This window comes from Poecilia mexicana, unplaced genomic scaffold (assembly GCF_051168715.1).
Source record: "Poecilia mexicana isolate PSO_F unplaced genomic scaffold, ASM5116871v1 scaffold_18, whole genome shotgun sequence".
Classification (NCBI taxonomy): Eukaryota; Metazoa; Chordata; class Actinopteri; order Cyprinodontiformes; family Poeciliidae; genus Poecilia; species Poecilia mexicana.
In genome coordinates this window covers 5,184,089-5,206,213 of record NW_028263387.1, presented here as the reverse complement: position 1 = coordinate 5,206,213, position 22,125 = coordinate 5,184,089, and the positions used below count along the sequence as shown (strand labels likewise).

The 22,125-nt window shown below is 39.5% G+C and overlaps 2 protein-coding genes across 2 annotated transcripts; one reads left to right on the top strand and one right to left on the bottom strand.

Moving 5' to 3' along the window:
* Positions 1–9,565: 9,565 nt before the first annotated feature.
* On the top strand, positions 9,566–13,574 carry grpel1 (GrpE-like 1, mitochondrial). Its single transcript, XM_014985956.2, has 4 exons — positions 9,566–9,705; positions 10,332–10,479; positions 11,349–11,430; positions 12,044–13,574. The coding sequence occupies exons 1-4, from the start codon at positions 9,638–9,640 to the stop codon at positions 12,388–12,390; spliced, it is 645 nt and encodes a 214-aa protein (XP_014841442.2). The 5' UTR covers positions 9,566–9,637; the 3' UTR covers positions 12,391–13,574.
* Positions 13,575–15,995: 2,421 nt separating this feature from the next.
* On the bottom strand, positions 15,996–22,072 carry tada2b (transcriptional adaptor 2B). Its single transcript, XM_014985954.2, has 2 exons — positions 21,803–22,072; positions 15,996–20,110 (listed from the first exon to the last, which is right to left on the bottom strand). The coding sequence occupies exons 1-2, from the start codon at positions 22,070–22,072 to the stop codon at positions 18,896–18,898; spliced, it is 1,485 nt and encodes a 494-aa protein (XP_014841440.2). The 3' UTR covers positions 15,996–18,895.
* Positions 22,073–22,125: the final 53 nt, after the last annotated feature.

Sequence of the window (22,125 nt, the reverse complement as noted above, 5' to 3'; positions counted from 1 at the left end):
ATCTGGAGGATACCTTAACAATTCAACCTCTTCTTTACATTAAATATACATAAATCAATAATCCTTGTAAAATATGTCCACATGATGACATATCATCCCCTCTTTTAATAATTTTAAAGAAACTGATTTAAAAATGTACACTGCCTCTGTTGAAAAACTTAACTTTAATATTAAGAAACTTGTAAAAACATTAACTCTTCTTGAGGAATTTAACGTTATCTCAGCAGATTCCCCTGTTACATTTCTTACTTTTATTTTTCTGATGCTGTAATTGACCCATTATTGTATGTATTTGTATTTATTTTTGACACTTTTTGCTAATGGTAGAAAAATGACACATTATTTTAATTGACCAATTTATGTATATATTTATTTAACTTTTGTTTTTTTCTTTCTACTTTAAAAATTGCAAGACTTAAAACCAACACCGTCAATGTCTGTGATTATTTCTTATTTTTTATATTGTGATATTTGTCTTTGTGTTTAAGATCCTCTATGTATGTTAATGTTATGTGTTTGAAATAAAGTTTAAAAAAAAACTCTTACTTCTATTGCCATTTGGAGTTACCATGGCAACTTAATAGGTAAAAAAGAAAAAAAAACTATGCCCCAAAAGGCATTTTTGATCATTTTAACTTACACACTACTCTTCACATTGAGTTGAGTAATTTTATGTTAGTGGACATGCTAGAGGTAACCCTCAACCAACTGGGAGTATCAAAATGCTGGCCACTCATGAGTCACTGGATATGCCAGTGATAGCGCTCATGCTAACATTTTCCTTATGTCTAAAATAAGCATTTTTGCTGAGTTTTAATTTATTAGCCATGTTTACCATAGTGAGTGTTGTAACTCAATGTAAGCCAACATACTACTGAAAGCATTTACGCTAACATTAGTGCAATTTTCACATTAAACCATATTTGTCAGCATGCTGGTGATAACACAGATCCTACTGGTAGTGTCAGTATGCTAGTCGCTCTACACACTAGTGATAGCCCTCATGCTAACATTAGTCTTGTACCAAAATAAGCATTATATAATTTTTTTATCTATTAGTTATGTTTATCATGCTGAATGGATTAAGTCAATGTAAATTAACATGCTGGTGACATCACACATGCTACTGGCAGAATTTAAGCTAGGCTTAGCATTTTGGCTAATTGTAGTTTACGCTACAGCACACAATAGAGTAATTTTTGTTAGCCAGCATGCTGCTGATAACTCACATCCTACTGCTAGCAACAACATGCTATTTGCTCTAAATGTTAGTGATTGCTCTCATGCTAACATTAGTTTTGTGCCTAAAATTTTGAGTTAGTCAACATGCTAGCGATAACCCTCATCCTACTGGTAGTATCAACATGCTAGTAATTCAATATGCTAATGATAGCCCTCATGTTAACATTAGCCTAGTAACTAAAAAGCATTTATGTTCATCTTTTATTTATTAGCTATGTTTATCACACTAAATGAAGCAAGTCAATGCAGGTCAAAGTCCTGGTGATATCATGCTACTGACAGCATTCAACCTAACCATAGCATTTTAGCTAACTTTAGTTTAAACACTAATGCTAGGACATTGAATGGAGTTAGTACATGTTAGTCAATATAATAATGATATAATAGCATGTATGTAATACATGGTATTGGCTATTTTTTACTTGACCTTACCAATGTGACAAATTTTCAGCTTTAGAACAGAAGCTGTCAAAACGCTGTGGCAGGCCTCTTTTAAATTCCTTCCAAAATGTTCTGGTTTTCATTGTGATGCTAACACCTGACCCTAACCAGAACTATTTTGGTTCTGACAGAGGTCTGTTGCACAGTCTTCACAAAGGGAAGTCTGGAGTGCCCAGAGAAAACCTATATAAGAAAAAAGGAACAAACAAAACACTCAGCATTCACTCAGAATATTAAAGAGAAGGATTTCTGTGTAGATTTTACAAAATCTACCAATCAAATGAATACACAGACAGAAATGCTAAAACACACACTCACTCATTGCTGTTGATACATCAATGAACCCAACATGGACGCTGGGTCTTCTGAACATATTTCTGTTTTTGGGAAAAACCCGGAGCACCCGGAGAGAAAACCAACACACTCATCATTCACTAAGTAGGTAACTTCTTTTTGTAGATTAACACCTCGCCGATAGACTGCCCCAGTAAATGACTCCTCGTCGCCTCCCTGTGGCTCCTCGTTGCCTCTTCCCTGTGGCTCCTCGTCGCCTCCTCCCTGTGGCCCCTCATCGCCTCCTCCCTGCGGTTCCTCATTGCAGCTCCTCGTCGCCTCCTCCCTGAAGCTCCTCATCGCCTCCTCCCTGCGGTTCCTCATTGCAGCTCCTCATTGCCTCCTCCCTGCGGTTCCTCATTGCAGCTCCTCGTCGCCTCCTCCCTGAAGCTCCTCGTCACCTCCTCCCTGAAGCTCCTCATCGTCTCCTCCCTGTGGCTCCTCGTCGCCTCCTCCCTGAAGCTCCTCTTCGCCTCCTCCGAGGTGAAGCTCCTCGTCATCTCCTTCCTAAAGCTCTTCTTCGCCTCCTCCCTGTGGGGAGGCTGTGAACTGAGATTGTTTCTGGGTCACCATCAATGTCTTCCCCTGAACTTCATCCCAAACTTTCTCTGAGAACCGTTTAAAAATGGTACCAACATCCTCAAGAGACAAGTGAAACCCTGAAGGTTTAGTGGCCTGGGCAATCAGGCAGTGTATCAACAAAGACAATGAATCTTTCTCATCTTCCTTTGTTTCCACTGAGGAAGCTGACTTCTCACCGTCCATCAGACTTTGAGATGCCAGATGAATCAGAGGAATTCTCTGAAACTTCCTTAATAGGAGACAAAGTAGTTGGAAAGTCAATGCGCTTTGGATACAGCCTGAACTCCTGTGCCCCCGGATGTGCTATGATAAAAAGCCCCTCGTCAGGAGAGCTTTCTTCAAACCATAGCTCCGGTTCAAATTCGTCCATCTCCCAATCTGATACTTGTCCTGGAAGAACAAAGTCTTCCCCAAAAGTTTGCTTCGGGTTTAAAACCCGCACATCTTTGGAGAGACAGTATTCTGGATCGACAATATCAGATAGGTCATCTGGAGAATCGAAAGGCTCCACCGGAGAGATTTCATCAAAACTTGGCTCCTGTTCTGATTCCTCTCCCTCCAGACTTTCACTTGACAGGAACCCTGGATGATCGAAGAATGGCATGCAGGGATTTTTCGGTCTCGCTTCGGGACTTCCTTCAACTGCAGGTTCACAGTATGGCTCCAGTGTGACGCCAGAATGTCCTGCAGACTTTCTCTTTTCTTCCACCTCGCTGCCCAGGGTCAGCATCTTTTCAGTGGAAGAAGTTTGCAGTTTTTCTGGCATTAGAGCAACCTTTGCCGAATGTCTGCAAGAGAATTTGGTTAAGAATCCTCTGATCTTCCCTGGAAGATCTTTGAGCGTTGAGAAGAAGGAAGTCCTCTTAACGCTCTTGGATTCTTCAGAAGCGTGCAGTCTGATGTGAAGGTCTTTTATTATGATTTTGGTTTCCTCAACCATATCATTCACGAGGGGACTTCTCGTAGGGTCGTTGGAGTCTGAGGTGGAGCTGACTCTACCGACCACGTATTCTACGATTAATTTGTTGAAGTTCTTAGTGTGTTCGGAACTGAAGTCTCCATAGACCTTTGCATCTCTTGCAAACGCTTCAGGCACCTTGTTCCCAACAATCGCCTCAATGGCTTCAGTGGAGCGTTTGTCCTTTGGAAGACAATCCAGAACGTTTGATGTAAAAAGCTCCAAGATCTCTTCCAAAATTTGGGCCAGAACGCGGGTGGTGCTGCGTGTTGGGTCTCCAGTAGACAGACGCATCCACTCCATCCAGGTCAGGTTGATGAACAGGGGGTGGATCAAACCTCTCAGGGTGCTGACGGTGACCGTATCTTGAAAACTCATTTTACTGGCCATAATCTCTCTATATGTATCTAGTTAGAGGAGAAACATCCAGATTTCTTTTAAACAAAAAGTGATCCAGGCTCTGCGAAAACCAAGTGCGAAGTGGTTAGAGAAACAGAACGAGCAAATACATACCCTGACGTATGACGTCCGTTCATACGTCACAGGCATCAGACACGCAGCACAATAGTCTTATGTCATGAACTAGGGATAAATCGTTGTGACGTCAAACTACGCATGTGGACGATTCGTCCATAAACACGTTAAACCCGCTTTATAGAACCGGCGGCTTTATGAAGAAGTCCTGCAAATATTGAGAAAGATTCATAATCTAAAAATATTATTTTAAACAGGATCTAAACAGCCGAACCGCCCGGGTTCTTATCTGAACAGAACCCCGACGAACCTGTGAATGCCTTTATGTATCCATTATGCCCGATTTACGGGAGGAATGACGAATATTGTTCAATTAGGATTATTTTTGCGTAGGAAATTGAAAATGTGGAAATATGGTTAATAAATATGTAAAAGTATTTGGTTTCCGTCTTTAATTTGAGCTGATATTTTTTCTCTCTCTTTTCATCTTCGTTATAATAAAAATTCATTTCAGGACGAGAGGTTTTATTTCTTTAAACGATGGAAGTAAAAAATAAAAAAAAACAACAACAAAAAACGATTCAGTCCAACAATCAGGCGTTTACAGATTTTTTTTAAATCCCGAATTTAAAGCTGAAAACCTGGCCAAAAAAGTTTAAAATGTTTGACAAAAACAGAGATAAACTTGTATATTTTAAATATTTTTTTGTTCAACCAAGAAGTTTATCTGATTCTTTCTGTCCCATTTAAATAAAACTGTCTTGTAAATTATTTATACCCTTGTGATTAATCAGTTTAGAAACGTTAGTCAAAGCAAACTGTTGCGGAGTGAAAGCTTCTTCAATCAACACGGAGTACGGATGTCTTTTACTGAACATTTCTGTTCAGTTTTTATTGAGGAGAAAACGGCGAAGGTACCGGCAATGGCTGTTCGTTACCTAGTGTAACAGTTGTAGATGAATCACGTCAAGGAACCAGGATTTGCAATGATTTATTCCTGTTTAAAACAAAAAACATGTTCAGCAGCAGCTCCTGGCTCTGGCTTTCCCACTCACACCTTTACCGACCAAAAGAACAAAAATAAAATAACCATGTTGGCACGGTAAACTGGATAAATGTCACCAACGTGGGAATTAAATACCCAGAACAGTGTTGTGCTAAACATCAAAAAGCTAAACAACGATTTACAACTTATGAGTTGAACAGCATACTTTTTCTTTTTACATTTTGAATACTTTAATGTACAAGCAGAAGACAACTCTGTGCGCTTACCTCTCCCCAGCGCAGCTTGGCGTGAACTGAGGAGGGCAGCGGGAACACACAGGATGTGACACGGAGACAGGAAACAAGAAAATAAAAGCTTCTCCACCAAAATAAAATACAATTCAAAAACCAAGGAAAAACCAAAAATACATAGATAATGGGGATGGATTTGGGCCGCATTGGGATTCAAAAATAAAACAGTATAAAACAGAAATAAGTGCAAAGGTGACAACCATCATGTAAATTCAACAAAAGGGTGTTTTGAGAAGGTTCATCCAAAAAAAATAAATAAATAAAATTAACTCAGCTACACTAGCAACCAGAATCAACAGAAGCAAGACAAATACCGAACTAGATCCTGTTAAGCATTCTTCAAAGTAAAAGACTTCCTCTCTCCGACTAAATCATGCCTCACACTTAAATATGTTTCGCTTCAGCTTTTGTGATCATGTTAAATTCAATTAGTAATAAATAATCATTAAATTATGCTTAACAAATAACTGTGAATCAGTCACTTATCATGCAAATTATACTTAACAACAAATAAGTGTAGAAAAGTTACAACACAAACCGTTATAATGGCTGACCATTATAACCATTATTATAACCATTATGCAGCGGTGCTGCAGAAAGCCTGCAGCACCGCTGCAAATGGCAAGCAAGAGACTCATCCGTTGTTCCTCAGTACCGTATAGATGCAGTATGTAACTTTCATTAAAAAGAAAACAAAAAACAAACATTACACATTTGATGTCACCATAGACTTGTCATAATAATACATTTTGCTGGAAGATAAATAGTTCCAGAAGTTATTGCGATAATATTGATGTTTTGAGACCATTTTCAATTAACAATGGCATAATAATGAAAAAAAAAACAAAACAAACAAAAACACATTGTCAGAAATCAATAAACTTTAACTTCTAACGGACCTGGAACTGGAAGACATGTTAAATACCCAAAATGAATAAACAAAACAGCAACAACAAATAAAATGAATTATTTAGTCTCTCTAGAAAGAGGGCTAAATGAAACCAAAACACCAGACTGAAGACTTTACATTTTGGTAGAAAGGAAGAAAAAAGAGAAAAGATAAATCTGTTAAGCTCTCTTTAATTTATTATGCAACTAATTAATGTATTGCTAATTGTGACAGGCGTGCTCACAATGTGGTGACAGTTTGCTTTAAGACAGATAATCTGTGAAATAATCCAGCTCTTCTGCCTTGTTCCAGTGCTAAATATAACATCCAATCAGAGCCAGGAGGAAGGTCTTCCTGCTGTCAATCAAGGCCATTTGTTTGCTGCTCACCCTCTCATTAAAGCTAGTTAGCATAGTCACAGATGATGACAGAGGCAGATAAATGGTTTTCCTGTTGTTTCCCCACCATTAGCACATTTAGCAGCATGTTTCTGAGGTTGATTGACAGCGCTAATGCCCTCCTCCTGGCTCGGATTGGTTGTTCTTGTTGCATTTCTTCAGACGGCTCAGGGTGGAGATGGAGGAGATCGAGCTTTTTACAGATTATCTCTCATAACAAAATGTCAACAAGCTGACAATTTTAACAAAAATGTAAAAAAAAAAAAAAAAAGAAGATATTTTTACTAAAATTACATCCTTCAGCTTCAACTGTGTTTAGTAAAACCAATCAAGCAAAACTTTCCAACTTAACCGACTTAAATTAGTGGAGTAATCACTGAATTTAGTTTTACCCAACTGTTTTTATTTTGTATAGCAGTGTTAGTCTCAGTTTGACATTTTCCACCCAGTGCAGTCGGGTCATAAACGGCTCGGTGATACGCAGAGGTCCCCCGGCTGCCATCCGTCTCTCTGGGCGATGGGAGGTGTTGCTCCGCAAGCAGAGACATCAGTTCTGGAGATTTGCTCCTCAAACAGGCGCAGGACGTCTCAGCGCCACAGCAGGAAGGACGGAGAGGTCAGAGACGCTCAGGGCTTCTGTCCTGTTCGCTCCTGCTGCCTTCAGTCCCAGTAATGCATCTCCATAAGGATTTTACTTAAAGGCGCCATTTCAACTAAAGGTTTGCAATGAGCTTCCTAACCAGACGCTCCAAGCCGTCCGGTCCATAACGCTGTCAGCTCCCGGTCAGAAAGACGCATTTAGTTCAGCGCCCATGAGAAGATAATCAGAAAGGATTTTTTAATTGCTTGATTTTAGTTGCCTCTGCAATGAACTCTTTGCGTAAAGTCTATAATGTCTCCATGTGCTCCAGTCAAGGGTGTTAATTATAACCTGTCAAATGACAGAGGGGCTTTAAATATCCCTTCTAAATAAAGATGAAAATAATACATACACACAAACATAAGCACATACAAATCTACCTGCGTATAAATAATGTTCTTTTGAAATTAAGCCAAACTAAATATTTAGTTAACTTTTTTAATAGGTAGTATTTAGGCAAAAACAACAGCAACAACAAAAAACACACTAAATATTCTGTTATAAACCCAGATATTTAGTTAGCAAGCAAAATATTTAGCTTACTAGCGAAATTATTAGCTAGCAAGTCAAATATTCAGTTAGCAACCCAGATATTTAGCAAAGCAAGCCAAATATTTAGAGCATCTGCTAAATAGAGAGACTTGCAACCGGGCAAAGATTGTGGTGTTCGCATCCAGCAGCTCTGTTCTCTGCTTCGGGATTATTCACCACTCTGACTAAAAAAAACAGCATGACTGAGCAGGTGGAGTACCCAGAAGAATATATATGAAAGCGGGGAAAAATACTGAAAGGAATGGAGAAAAAGTTAGAGAACACAGAGGGCCAACAACCTGCACGGAACATTCAGAACATTGTTTTTTTTGTTGTTGTTTTTTTTGTTTTATGTATAATGCATGGACAAAAAAGATGCTGCAGCCAGAATCCAGAATGATTTTGTTTCTAACATGAATCACGTCAGTTTTACAGGAAGAGTTTGAAACCCTTTCTGTTCCTTTAGGGCAGCACTGACGGAAAAAGTGAAAAACACACCAGAGGAGATGTTAAACTTTACAATACTCCAAAGATTGACCATTTATAGACCAGTTTCATACCAAGAAAGGAAACAACAAAAAAAGCTGTCTTTCTCTGCCAACAGCCCTATGACACCACTTTTTTTATATTTTCCATTTATTAGCATGTACAGCTCTGAGCTGGAAGTTTTTCCAATAGAACACTGAGGAGAATTGCCTTGAGCCTGGTGCATGTAAATCAGCAAACAAAACAGAAGCAAAAAGTATGAAAAAGTGAGAAATGGTATTATATCTCTGTATTTACAGAAGATATGCAGGACTTTGGGTGAGGAAAATGCTGACAAGAACTACGGATAAAAAAGAGGAAAGTTTCCAAGGTCATGGGAGAAAAAAGCTAAGCGTAAATATATAAATATATGTGTAGCTTGAAATAGAACTCAATTACAAAAGTTTTGCAGCCTTACATTTTTTAAAAATTTTATATTTTATTATGATAAAATGTCAAGTAAGAATATTACACTTTTTTTCTAAAAAGGAAAAAAAATGTGTCCCTTGTGTTTGCATTCAGCCTTACCTGAGTTAATACTTTTTACAGGCACCGCTTTGCTGCATTTATGAATGCTTTTGTTTTTGATGTTCTACACATTTAGATCAAGTTTTTTTTTTCCTAGATTCAGATGGGATGGAGAGAGACTCTAAATATCAGTCTTCAAATAAAAAAAAATGTTCAGTTCAAATCCGTTGCATATTGTAATCACCAATGTTGTAACACAGAAAGAAACAATTAATTGTTCTGTTGTTTAAACACAACATCTTTATGGGCAAAGTTATACCTGACATTTTTATTCTTCTCATTTTTACACACAAACACATGAATGGTGAGATAACTGAAGTTAATGATAGCCATGATTATTGATAGCCATGTTTAAAAATGAAGAATAACATTATTGTAAAAGATTATTATAAAATAAATCATGTTCAGGTTTAAAAAACACACTTCTGCACCATTATGATGCAACATTTCCGACAGAAAATGGGCCTCAAAACCATTTTTTTCCCCAGCTGGCGACATCACGCCTACCAAAGAAGCCTCGACTTTAGTGGAAAATCAAATTATAATTTTATAAAATACAAAATAATTCTATTTAATAATCTATAAGACTTTAAAAAAAACTGTCCTTGGTCACATGTGCAGCCTTCACCTTTGACTCAAACTCAACCACACTTAACTAAGACGTCAAAATGTTACCTACTTCCCATTGGTCAGCTGACAGCGAGTTCCTCTTCGTACTCGAATTTGATTGGCTCAAGCCATCACGGTGTCGGAATCAAGCTTACGCAAGTCGTCAGCGTGTGTTTCTGTGCATTTGGAAAATGGCGAGCTGGTGTGTCCGAGCAGTGAGACAGAGCTACTCTGTGTTAGCGTCCCCTGCGCTAAAGAGGTGAGCTGCGTTTTTTATTATTTAGCTGAGACTTGGGAAGAACCGTAGGGCTCGCTTTGACCTGAAGTTCAGCCGCTGGTAGGTCACAGCTCATGGTGGGAACCGGTTAGCACGGTTAGCTTTTCCTGCCTTCTTCAGACTTCTCTGTTGACCTTTACAGGAATAACAACTAACACAGGAGATATTTATTTTTACTATATTGGCGGACATGCTGCCACTTTAAAGTCTGACTGCCCTATTGTCACTGACATTGTTGGCGCAGGAGAAAGGTGATGACATAATGTAACTTCCTGAGGTGAAGCTATTTAAAGTGTGTCTGGGACACACTCCGTCATGGAGCTTCTGTTTTTGTTAGCTTTACACGGTGTGTTTGTGCTTCAATTTCACGCTGCGTTCTCTATCCAGCCTGTTAGGACTTAATGAATGAAGCTAGGCGTCATATCACGACGCAATCCGATTGGCTGTTGAGAGATGATGACAAAAATTGACGAGTGATGCAGTCCTTGTCTACTAGTACGAGGCGGCTAGGTTACTTGCGTAACTTATTTGTCGGTGTGTTTAGTCTGTATTAAGCTGCCTTGATGGAATCAAAAGATAAGTGATGTAATTGTTATCTTCCCTTGCAGAGCACCTGTGAGGTTGCTGTGCACTGCCACCCAGCAGAAGAATGGCCCCGGCTCGGAGGAGGAGCCTGAGAAGACGGAGCAGACCCCAGCAGAAAAGGTTCTTACCGAGGAGAAGGTCCAGCTGGAGGACCAACTGAAGGAGATGACAGTAAGAGTCAGCATGTTCATCTACCTATGTGTTTGTCCTTATGGGCATATGATTAAAAAGCATATGAGGCGTAGCGTGATGCAGCGCAGTGGTTAGAGCTGGCGTACAGAGGTGGCAGTCTCGAGCTCCGCTTCTTTGCCAGCTCGGTTTCCATTACAAATTTACGCAAAACCTTGTCGATATTTTGCTAATGTCGAAAAAAGCACAATTGCGGTATTTCCATTAAATAAGAAATGCAATTAAATCCAGGCATGAATATGTTTGTTCAGTAATAAGTAACTTAAAAACATGCCACGTCATCATTCTCTTACCACTTCCTGTCGTCTTCTTCGTCTTTTCCGCCAGTAGTATCAGCTGGTTGTTCTCATTTTGAAAAAAAATGTGTGATTTTTTGCCAAATATCTTGGTTAATTTTGCACATTTCTAAGAAAACTATCGGGGTTCTCAGATGTCAAAAAGTTGTAAACCGGCGAGAAAAGAAATTTCAATTTGTAATCTGTAATTTCCCAGTGGTAATATTACTGATATTACTACTAGGATGCATGGCAGATGTCATTATGATGCACAAAACATTTAGATTTGTTTCACCTAAATTTACTATCTTCTGTCACTTTTTGTGGCAAAATTTCTACTTTTTTTCTTTAAAATTTCTAAAAATACAATGTTAGAAAATGTCCGAGCTTTAATGTTATAAGTTTATTCCTTCAGTCATGGAATTTCTTTTTCTTTTTGATAGCAGAGAATATCCAAGTTTGTTTTTTAGTTTTTTATTTTCTACAAATTTCTGAGTTGTTTTTTGCTTGTTTGTTTTGGTAGAAATGTTCTCCCCTGTAGCCAATTGTTCTTTGTCCACTTTGTGTCATTTGCAGGAAAAGTATAAGAGAGCTCTAGCAGATACAGAGAACCTGAGGACCAGGAGTCAACGGATGGTGGAAGACGCCAAGTTATACGGTAAAAAACAAACAAAGCTGTTTGAAAAACACTGGTTTATGCTGTGTTGCAAAGTGGGGGGCCTCCAGAGGGTGCTGGAGGGGCATCAGAATGTTAGAGAGATGAGAAAAAACATTTAAAAACAAAAAAAAAAAAATTGAATCCCATAAACTTTTTAATATAAAATTTTTCATCAAACTTGTATTCATTTATAAAAAATAGAATATGATTTAAATGTTTTTTTTCTTTTCTGAAGCTTGTTTTCTGATTACCAGTTAAATTAATCAACCTGCTTTGCTGCTCAAGGTGTCAAGAAATTAAAAAGTTGAAAAGAAAAAAGACCAAAGGGACTGACAAGCAGCAAAAAACCCTCCCAAAAAACAGATAAACCAGACAAACTTTTTCTACAGTTGCCAATATGAACCACTAGATGTCACAAATGAGCAACAAAAACACTTTGGTTGTTTTTGAAGTGAGCAGATTGGTTTAGAATGTGTAACATAGTTCTAATAATACACTTAAGGGCCTGTCATTGTCCAATACGTGGTCAGGTTTCTATAATTTAAGCTTTTAAAAGAATAAATAGTCATATTTCAAAGCCATGAGCTGTTCAACCCTCTTCCATTCTCTCCAGGCATTCAGGGCTTCTGTAAGGACCTCTTGGAGGTGGCTGACATCCTGGAGAAAGCCATGGAGAGCGTTCCGAAAGAGGAGGTGACGAGTCAGAACCCTCACTTGAAGAACCTGTACGACGGCCTGGTGATGACCGAGGTCCAGATCCAGAAGGTCTTCACCAAGCACGGCCTGCTCAAGCTCAACCCAGAGGGCCAGAAGTTCAACCCCTATGAGCACGAGGCGCTCTTCCATGCCCCTGTGGAGGGCAAGGAGCCTGGGACCGTCGCCGTGGTGACCAAAGTGGGCTACAAGCTGCACGGCCGAACCCTGCGGCCGGCATTGGTGGGTGTGGCCAAAGCTTCCTAGGACTGATTGGCTAATGGCGTAACGAAGCGGGGTGAGCGCTGCCAGTGGAAGACAACGGACTTGGCAGACCGCCCAAAGCAACGCGGTCATTTCCCTCAAAAACTGTCCTCACATTCTGAGTCTGGGCCAGCAACGCAAACTCTGGGGACAGCGTCCAGCAGTTTTGAACTTCTGCTAGTAGACGGGCCTGTACAGTAAATATGTTATCATCATTGTGGTTTGCGTTTTTTCAGGATCTGTTAGAAACACAAAGTTTCAAGAAGCTTTCACAGTGTGGAGCAGCCCAGCATCATTAAACCAGAGGTTTTAAATAAAGGCATGTTGGGTCTGAGTTTATACATGAGGGGTAGAACCCATTCTGCTGCTGGTGTCATTCCAAACTTCTGTTTTTATGGTTTGTCTTTTAGTGCTTGGAGTTTGAACTGCATCACTGAATTAAAGCTAAAGAGATGTGATGGAAACAGGTGATGGATCCTTGTGCAGTTTCAGTAAAATCAAAACTTTTTGTCATCTTAACTTCATAATAATATTGATGTATACCTACAGTGGTGGGCACACTTCTGCTAAAGTGCTAATAGCGGAGCTACTTTTCACTTAGCACTTTTGCTAACTTTGAAAACTGTTTAGCGCACTTAGTTCCCTTAGCTCAATTTCTCTGGATAACTTCTAAAATGCAATGGGCAAACTTTCAGATAAAAGTTCAACATCTCTGAAGTTTTGGCTATTTACTGATAAAAAAAATTCAAGTAATTAGACAATTATATTCATGCTCTTATTTTGAAGTGAGTAAAAACTGTTTAGGCAGTAATTCTGTTTCCTCACCTTGCCTTCTCTTTAAAAAAAAAAAAAAACAATAACATTTCAAGCAAACATACAGGAACAAAATAAAGCACAGTACAGAACAATATATAAAAATAAATATATCTGGAGCATTATAGGAAGTGAATGATGTCAAAATAAAATTTTTGTTTGAGGGTTGGTTATCCTTTAGGGGCAGATATTTGAATTGAAATCATCACAGTAGCATTAGCTTCTGCTAAATAACATGTTGGTGTAGCGCATTAGCAAAGCTAATATTTATGATTAGTGCTTTAGTTAGCGGTGCCCACCACTATATTAGCATGTAGGAATGATCTAACCTTCACCAATATGTCTGCATTGGATTAAAGTAACACTGAAATGTGTGAAGTTTTTTTTTTTTTTTTTTTTTTGACTTTCAGATCCTGAGCCTCGGTACACAAGTGGAAAGTAGCAACAGTAGAAGTTGTGACTCATACAAGTGCACTGCAGTTCAGTTCAGCAGTTGTTGACGTACTATAGACACATCATCTGTAGATCTGCTACAGGAGAAAGGAGGTAAAAACATGAAGAGAGTAGTCGATGTCTTACTAAAATCTATAATGCATGGCTAGCATCAGTATTTAAATCATATCAGCATCATTAAAGAAAATCTTCAAAGTTTGATAGATTGAATATTTTGGTAAATAAAAACAATGCAACTAGATTAAGTCTCTAGTTAATCTAGAGACTTGGGACAGCTTCTTCTTCCTGGTTAGTCGGTCAGGCTCCGCCCTCCGTGTGGCTTTTGTACACCTGACTCAACTCTGAGCCACACAGAGGTATGGAGGCATAATCATGCCAAGCCCAAAAAGAACTCTGCTTTTGAACCTGGTTGTTTCCACTCTTCAGAGGGAGGAACTTTACAAATAAAACTATTTGTCTGGGTGGAGCAGGACACACTACAAATGAAGAGGAAAGGGCATGGAATGCATGAACTCTAAATGTATACATTCCCATGCACTACAACTTCATTATGTATTTTGATACTTTAAGTCAAGTGTATTTAAATAGAACATTTAAGCAACAAAGCACTTCAGATTGCTTTATACCATAAAAGCAGTACAGTAACCAATTATGAAACATTACATTTTGTCAAATGCCTTCATCCAAATTGCTAAGTAATTACACAAATATCATTGATCGAGTATGCTGATAAATATTCTGTTTTCTGGAAGTTTGTTTTTGAATGCTGCACAGATAAACCCACCTTGACTTATGCTGCTGGAAAATTATATTTACAGCAGGTAGATGGCAACTAACTGTCACTATGGCGACGTGGTGCCCACTCCCTCGCCCACTCCCACTACGTGACTTTAGTTTGCTTTTCACCTATGATCAAGTTAAAGATAAATACTCAACTTTATTGATTTTGGAAGCGATTAATCAAAAAAAGGATTTCTAAATTTAAATGTTTTACTTTTGTATTCTTTAAGATTATGCAACTGCAGTAAAACTTTTTTTGTTTGTATTTATTTATCTTTTCCAGGGTTGCCAATAATCACATAAGGCGCTGTATGGGATTCAAGTGTCTGTCTTAAAGGCCACGTTAGTACAAACAAGCATAATCTAATCTAATCCAATCAAATAAAATAATCAATACTTCCTCCTCTCTTTTATGTTGTATTATCTTTCAAACATGATCCACATTAGCTGTTCACCATCTGTAAAACTCATGGCTTCAAGCCACATGCCTTAGTTAAATAATATAATACAATTTTACTATCAAACTCTTAAACTTGACTGCAGAGCTGCACATGTAAACATTTTAACCATGGAACGTTTTGCTGTTTGCTTCTAGTTGCACCTACATGGAGTTAACCCCCAATGCAAACTGGGTCCACTGACAAACTGTACAAGCCAGCATCCGTTGGCAATAAACAATAAAATAAGCTTGGTTAATAATTTACCATGCATACCGAGGTCAGCATCTCAGTCGGAAATCAGACTGACTCGATGACGAGACAAGAAGACTAATTATGAAGTACTTGCACATGAGAATTGTGCAAGTAGCATGCGGAATGGTCCGCATGCTACACCACTTTTTTAAAAATACCACATCAGAATCCCAAGAAAACAATGGCAATGATGGAAACTGTAGGATCGTTTAGTACTTCTGGAATCAAGCCTCAGTGGTGACCGAGATACGCTATAAAATATTGTCCTCTTTGGAATTTCAAACACACCCCAGCTTCATCTTCCTCACAGCTGGCGTTGCAGCGTCTCCCAGGGTTTCCTGATACTTGATTGAATCCATCTTGTTCTCCATAAGTCATGGTTTTCCAGAGCCGCAGGAACGGCGCCACCATTCTTCACTGTGCGCACGGTGTTCTTTTCCTCCTCCAGTAATGCAGTTGACATGCCCAGAAAGAACATCTTGTGGATATTTAAATAGCTGTAAGCAAATCAGAGTGGATTTTCTGGTACTTTTGAGTCAGAAGTAATGAATGTTTTGGAACTTAAGGTATGAACGTCTTCCATCACTTCCTCTTTCTGCCACCAGGTGGTACCCACAGAATCTGAATCCGATTTCTTTCTTCATGAAGGAAAACATTGTGACCAAAGGAACCTCATCGACATGCAGATCTCATTCACTTCCTGTTTAACCCTTCTCTCTGTGAGCTTCAACAGTGTCAACATTAGATCTACCCTATGAAAGGAGACGAGAAAATATCTCTAAATATTAAATTAATTAGCATCGGAGAAGCAAAACAGCTCTGTGATTTGAGACCAGTAGATGGAACAAGAAGAAAGAAAAAAAAGAAGCATTTTTTTTGTCAAAAATCTGTTTTTAATACAAAACCTATAAAAATTTGCACAACACAAAATACTGTACATTACACATTTCTTATCTTACAAATTATTTACATTTGGTTCACATAAGTAAGCAAAAACACCCTCTTTTTACGACTTGTTCTAAAAAGTCCTGACCAAAAGCTGAAAAAAAAAAAAAAAAATCAAATCAAACAGCTTCAATTTCAAGCTTTCAGTCATCAGCTGGAAATAAACGCCACCACCGGGTGTTCAAAACATAAAACATGTATGCTATATTTAGATTTTTCAACCTCCAACCAGTGTTTCTTTTAAGTCCAACACCGTTTCTGGACTCGTATAAACGAGGACAGAAGGTCTCACTGGTCTCAGTGTATGTCTGGAAAAGATAAAGTCCCACACCCATTAGCCTGTGAGAAAGATGCGCTTCAGGACATCCGAAGACTTCAATTGTCAAATTTGCCCATACAAGACGATGAAAACATTGGTTAGGATCTTATTTTGAACACTTCACATCTCCTTTCAACAGAAATACATTCACTACTTGGACACATTGATTGTTGTATCACAAGAACGTCTACAGTCTCATTACATCCAGGGGATATGCTCAAAAGTGATAACGAATAACCCCCAACCCTCCTTTGCTGCCCACGGCAACCATTAACAACAAATGCAAACAGATGCTCCAGGATCAACTCACATTTTCTTCATTTCCTTTTAACAACTGCTGGATAATCCAAGAAACATATCCAAATAAGATGGGGTCAGTTTAGCTTTAAAGTAGAATTAAACAAACAAGACAAACCAACATAAGAGCAGTGATGAGGAAATAAAGTATCTGGTAATGCTGTTCAGGTTCTGACCTCAGAATGAGAGACTTTGGGAGAAAGGAACACATGGTTTTGATGCACAACCTGAGAAGCAGAGGATCTTTCTTAGGGTTTAGAGAACTAGTACATTATTTTGTATACCCTTATGTAGAAAGAATATCTAAGATGTAATGCATTCATGAAAGGCTTTAGAGCTAAATTAACCAATTACTCCTAGTACAGATAAATACCCCTCACGGTAGGTATAAGAAAAAAAAAAAAAAAAAAAACTTAAAATGATTTATTCAGTGGAGAAAGTCCCCCACCGGTTGCCACCAGAAAAAACAAGACAAAACAGAAAACCCTTTTCTTCTGTTCTAATATCACCAACATAAACTTGGGGAGTTTGCTCAAATTGTGTGCTTTGGTCAGACTCAGAACTTTTTTGACAAATTAAAAACTCAGGGCAGCTTTGGCAGGAAACGAGGGACGACGATGTTAAGAACGGTTGCGGTTCTGTGGGCCTTCCAAAGATCCAGGGAACCTTGTCAGAAAAGGGTTGCATCATGGAATACCAGGCAACTTTAGATAAAATTATGCCAGTAAAAAGAGAATGTGTGACATTTAACCAGACATTGACACCCAAGATCAATGTTCTTTATTGGCCGTCAAATTACTTAGATGGCCAATAAAGAAGAGGGTCTATAGAAGACTTAGGTGAAACTGCTACAGAAAATTTAGCAGGTTATAAAATGTGTTTACACTTATGGCTCATCTCGATTAAGCAGTATGGCATGAGTCAGTTCACTACTATTGTAAAAATGACTCATACAACTGACCTGATTCCTGGGCCCCGTTCGGTTGGAGGTCAACAGGAGAACGGTATGGTACGATTAAGGTGGAGCTATTACTGTCACACAACACACCCTACTCATCAGAGGAAATAAGACATTATCGCTTGCATCAAGGACAATACATACTAATCGGTAAAGTTTGTCGTCACATTAGTATGTCGCAACGCCAGGTGTTTGGGTTTAACCCGCCTACCTAGTTAGACTCCAATTGGCGGTGGAAATGTGTCCGGAATATGCCAGTCCATAAACTAGCATAACGAACCGTTCCGTACTGCTCACTGGAATCAAGGCAATGCTCTTCTCTGACCTAGGTTTAGGCACTTTTGTATTTTAACAACCCTAATGGTAGCGAGAGAACTGTCAAATTTCTGGGGAACCTTTTAGAGTTTTTAACAGCTTTAATCACAACAGTGTCCACTCTTGACAAAGGCAAATAAAATTCACGAACCAGACGTCGGCGGGTTTGAATTAAACACGACTCAGCATCCTACTTTTTCCCCATTTTTAACATACTATCAAAATACTTTCAATCTGCCGGTTATTAATTCAGCTGGAACTTCAATGAACATTGGCAGTGTCCGCTATTGGACAACACTCAATTTTAAGCTTCTCTTTTGGTGATTACAATAAATGTTTCTTTAGTCTACTGACCATTCATTACCCCTTTAGTGCTAATGTAGCATTGACAAAACAATGTGACGGTACCAGTGCATGAAACTGAATGGAATTCCGTAAATCAGTTCAAATATAGTGAAAACAAAAAGGTCATCACAAAGGCTCCTCAGCAAACACGTGGTTTCAAACACCAGATGAGTGGAACACCCTTATTTTTCAGTATGAAATAGGTTTCACTCTTTTGTTCTTTCACCTTTACAATGATGCTTAGGAGTGACACTTGAGATAAATAAATCCCAAAATGCAAAATACCATAATTTATTCATCAAGAATTGTAGCGGGAAGCACACAATAGTAAACTCAAAAGGTGCTGGACATTCTTGAGCCCAGCATCTTTTTTTTTTTTTTTTAAACTTTTCTTCCTAGACCTTGTATGAAAATAGTTATTATTCCAGTGGGGCATCTTTTCTATTTGAATTGTACATATTCGCAACGTGAAAAAAGAAGAACTAGAAAAAGTAGTCGGTCAGAGGCAGTAGTTCCATCCAGCCTCCAGAGTGTGAAGCTAGTTGGCTACCGGCGATCGTCGGCTTTTGATTACCGACCGGAGACGGATCGCTACGAGGCGTCTCTGGATATCCAGCCGCTCTCTGTGAGGAAGGTGAGAATACGCTTCTTGAGAACCTTGTCCAGGTAGCCGGGAAGTCGGCTTTTTGCCGGGATGCCCTGCCTTTTCTGCAGGTGGTCTTTGATGATGATGGTTTTGACAGTCAGGTAGCGTGTTGGGCTCAGGTTAAGAGAGTTGCACAGCACCTTCTCCCGATCTGACAGCAACTCAAACCCCGTCAAGTTCTCGATGGCGGCAAACTCTCCATCTTTGCTCTCTTCCTTGATCCCGCCTCCAACCCCGAGCCCCACAGTGATGCCGCCTCCACCGCCTGCCCCGCCGCTGCCAAGTCCCAACCCAGAGCCGAGCCCGGCCCCTCCCGACCCGCCGCGTTTGGAGGCCACCACGTTTTTGTTCTCCTTGCGCTTCTCCCGTTTGTGACGGGCGGCTTCGTACTCGGCGGACTCCTCCAGGCGCGTGATGCCGTTGCGGCGGTAGCGCTGCAACTCGCGCACCTTGGCCCTCAGCACCCGTTCCTTGTGCATATTCTCGAAGAACTCCTCAAACTCTCGATGGGCCATGAACTGGCAGAGCGCCCGTAGCCTCACTCGCTGCTCTTTCTCCTCCTTGCTGATCTTTCTTTTGGGTGTGCTCGGGATAGGGACGGACCCCGTCGTTGTCGTGGAGGCCGGTCCAACTGCAGCGCTGCACGCTCCCGATCCACCCGTAGGGACAGAACCGCCTAAGACCTGCAACCCTCCAGGCTTCTCTTTCTCCTTGTCTTTCTTATCTCTGCCGAGGAACCCAGGCACCAAGTTGTAGTCACGGGCAATGTTCTTGCGCCGCTGCCTCTCCCTCAGCTTGCGCACATACATGTCTACGTGGGCACGTTTCAGTTCGATCTCCACATCCTCGTCATCGTAGTTAACCGACAGCCCGCTGATGAGCTTCTCCGCATCCTGGTCATACTCGATTTCGTAGTCGTCACGCAGAGGCATGTATCCGAGCTGCTGCTGCTCAGCCAGGCTTATGTCCAACGGGGGCAACGGGGTGGTGAGGCTGGGTGATAGGGGGCCCCCGCTTGGGCAAGTGTGGTCAGTTACTCTGTTGGGAATACTGTCGGGAATGCAGGCTTTTCCAAGGTTACCGTGAATGTACATGGTGACGTAATGCTCCATGACTTCCTGCGGCGTTCGGGATGGTCCGACGTGTGCAGCCATGTCCTCCTTCAGGAGAGAGATGCACATTTGTGTAAGCACACACACATGCAAAAATAAATATATCAATGGATACATTTATATATCTGTTGATATAATACAAATTATAATATTGGGTAGTATGTATGGCTAGGTGAAAAATCTGCTTTTTTTTTTTTTTTACAACCAATTGACAAAAAATACTTCATAAAAAAGATTATTTACACTTGTAGTGTTTACTTTTGGAAATGTTATAAATATACTGCTTGAAAACATTTAGAAATGGCTAAATCTAACATTTTCTTGAATTACTTTTACATTTTAAAACATGGATTAATTCTTTAGTATTTTTGGTCAATGATGTGTAAATAATTTATGAAATGCAGCTGAATTATCATTAATTAGATAATTTAATATTCCTTAAATGATTCATTCTGAAAGACTTTTGTTAAACAATGTTTTTTGTTTTTTTTCTTTTTGACCGATGCAATATAGGAATAGAAACAATGCGGTAAAAGCAAAAACAACGCCGTTGCTGTGGTCATTTATCACAATCAACACTCAGTGGTAGTGTTGCGCCTCAGCGAAACACACCAACAGATCCGATTCATGAATAGTTTCTTCAGAAGCAGCAATGCATTAAAATGGAAAAATAATTTAAATAAATCATGCAAGTATTTCATATGCATTACATGCAGCTGATGTATTCTCATCTTAAACTTCGGTGACAGATCTGCACTCACTTTAAGCAGTTTTAGTTCAAAATCCAAATTATTTAAAGCGATCAAACTTAAACTTATTTACTTTATACTTAAATAGATAAAATCCAGCTTCCAATATGTGAAGCGTATTCTATTCTAATTTAGTTTTATTTATTTATTTATTTATTTTTTTACAAATATTAAATAGTGTCTGTTCAGTTGGCTGATCCAATTTAGCTTCCATCTTTTGCAGCTTCCATACTTGACCATGTAAGGTTGTCAAAATGCCAAACACATTACGATCACGTTTTGTTTGGCATAAAGGAAGTGTCACACTCTACAATAAGAAATCTAGAATCTATAAAGAGAAATCAAAGTCAGGTTTGACTTTCTATAGCAATGCAGATTTTACATCAGAGTGAGCCGATCAAAGCAGAAGTCTATTTAAATTCAGCTTACTGTGGGACTTTATGTGATCATATCAGGCTAAAACTGACAAATCAGTGTTCAATCAGAAAAATATTGACAAATTAATAAGCTATCTGCATATTCATCACAATACTATGTATGGAGGAAAACTGCCACTGTTCACCATTGTTCTATTGAAACATGGTGGTGGTATTTATAAAGCAGGGACAGGGAAGACGGTGAGAATTAACTGTAAATGCTGATTGGTCAAATAAACATAATTAATTTGGTAAGAAAAGATCTAACTGTTCTGAATACCATGAAAGTATCTCCGAAATCTATAAAGCCTGGAATCGGAACACTGCCAAACTTTTAAAATTAGGTAAAACATTACTAATGAAGTATTTCCAATTCGGTCTGTTCTTTTAATTCTCAATAACATTGTTAAGGTTTCGTAAAGTTTAACAACAGTCTATGTTTACTTAAAAGTTGACATATTTCGCCGCTAAAACCAGTGGACATGTTGTACTCATGCCATTAGCCGCTGCCTGTTGGTGTTTCTATGCTATTTCAATCCAAACTTATGTCATTAAATGATAACAAAGTGATGTACCCAGTTTCCAAAGCCGTACTGTTCGATGGCATCGAGCAGCGACTGCTCTTCCCTGCTAGTCCATCCTCCCTCTGCCTCTGGACCCCACAGTGAGAAAAGCCCGCCGTCGACCTGCTGGTAGCCGTGCCATCTACGATGGTTGCCGATTTCGGCGCCCGCCGAGAAACACTCTGGGCACAGCTCGATATCTGGGCAGTCGGTGCAGCGAAGCCGCAAGTTGGTGACATCTGCGAGGCAGTTAACGCAGTACTTCTTCCCCAGGTCCGCCATCTTGCCTGGCTGCTGCTTCTTGTTGTAGGAGGCTCCACTCGGCGCCTGCGCGC

Bases quoted from the DNA above. Each gene is read 5' to 3' on its own strand.
- tada2b (XM_014985954.2), bottom strand. From the start codon at position 22,072: ATGGCGGACCTGGGGAAGAAGTACTGCGTTAACTGCCTCGCAGATGTC. The intron at 20,111-21,802 runs GTACATCACTTT...TCTCTCCTGAAG, and splicing joins AGTACGGCTTTGGAAACTGG to GAGGACATGGCTGCACACGT.
- grpel1 (XM_014985956.2), top strand. From the start codon at position 9,638: ATGGCGAGCTGGTGTGTCCGAGCAGTGAGACAGAGCTACTCTGTGTTA. The intron at 9,706-10,331 runs GTGAGCTGCGTT...CTTCCCTTGCAG, and splicing joins GCGTCCCCTGCGCTAAAGAG to AGCACCTGTGAGGTTGCTGT. The intron at 11,431-12,043 runs GTAAAAAACAAA...CATTCTCTCCAG, and splicing joins GGAAGACGCCAAGTTATACG to GCATTCAGGGCTTCTGTAAG.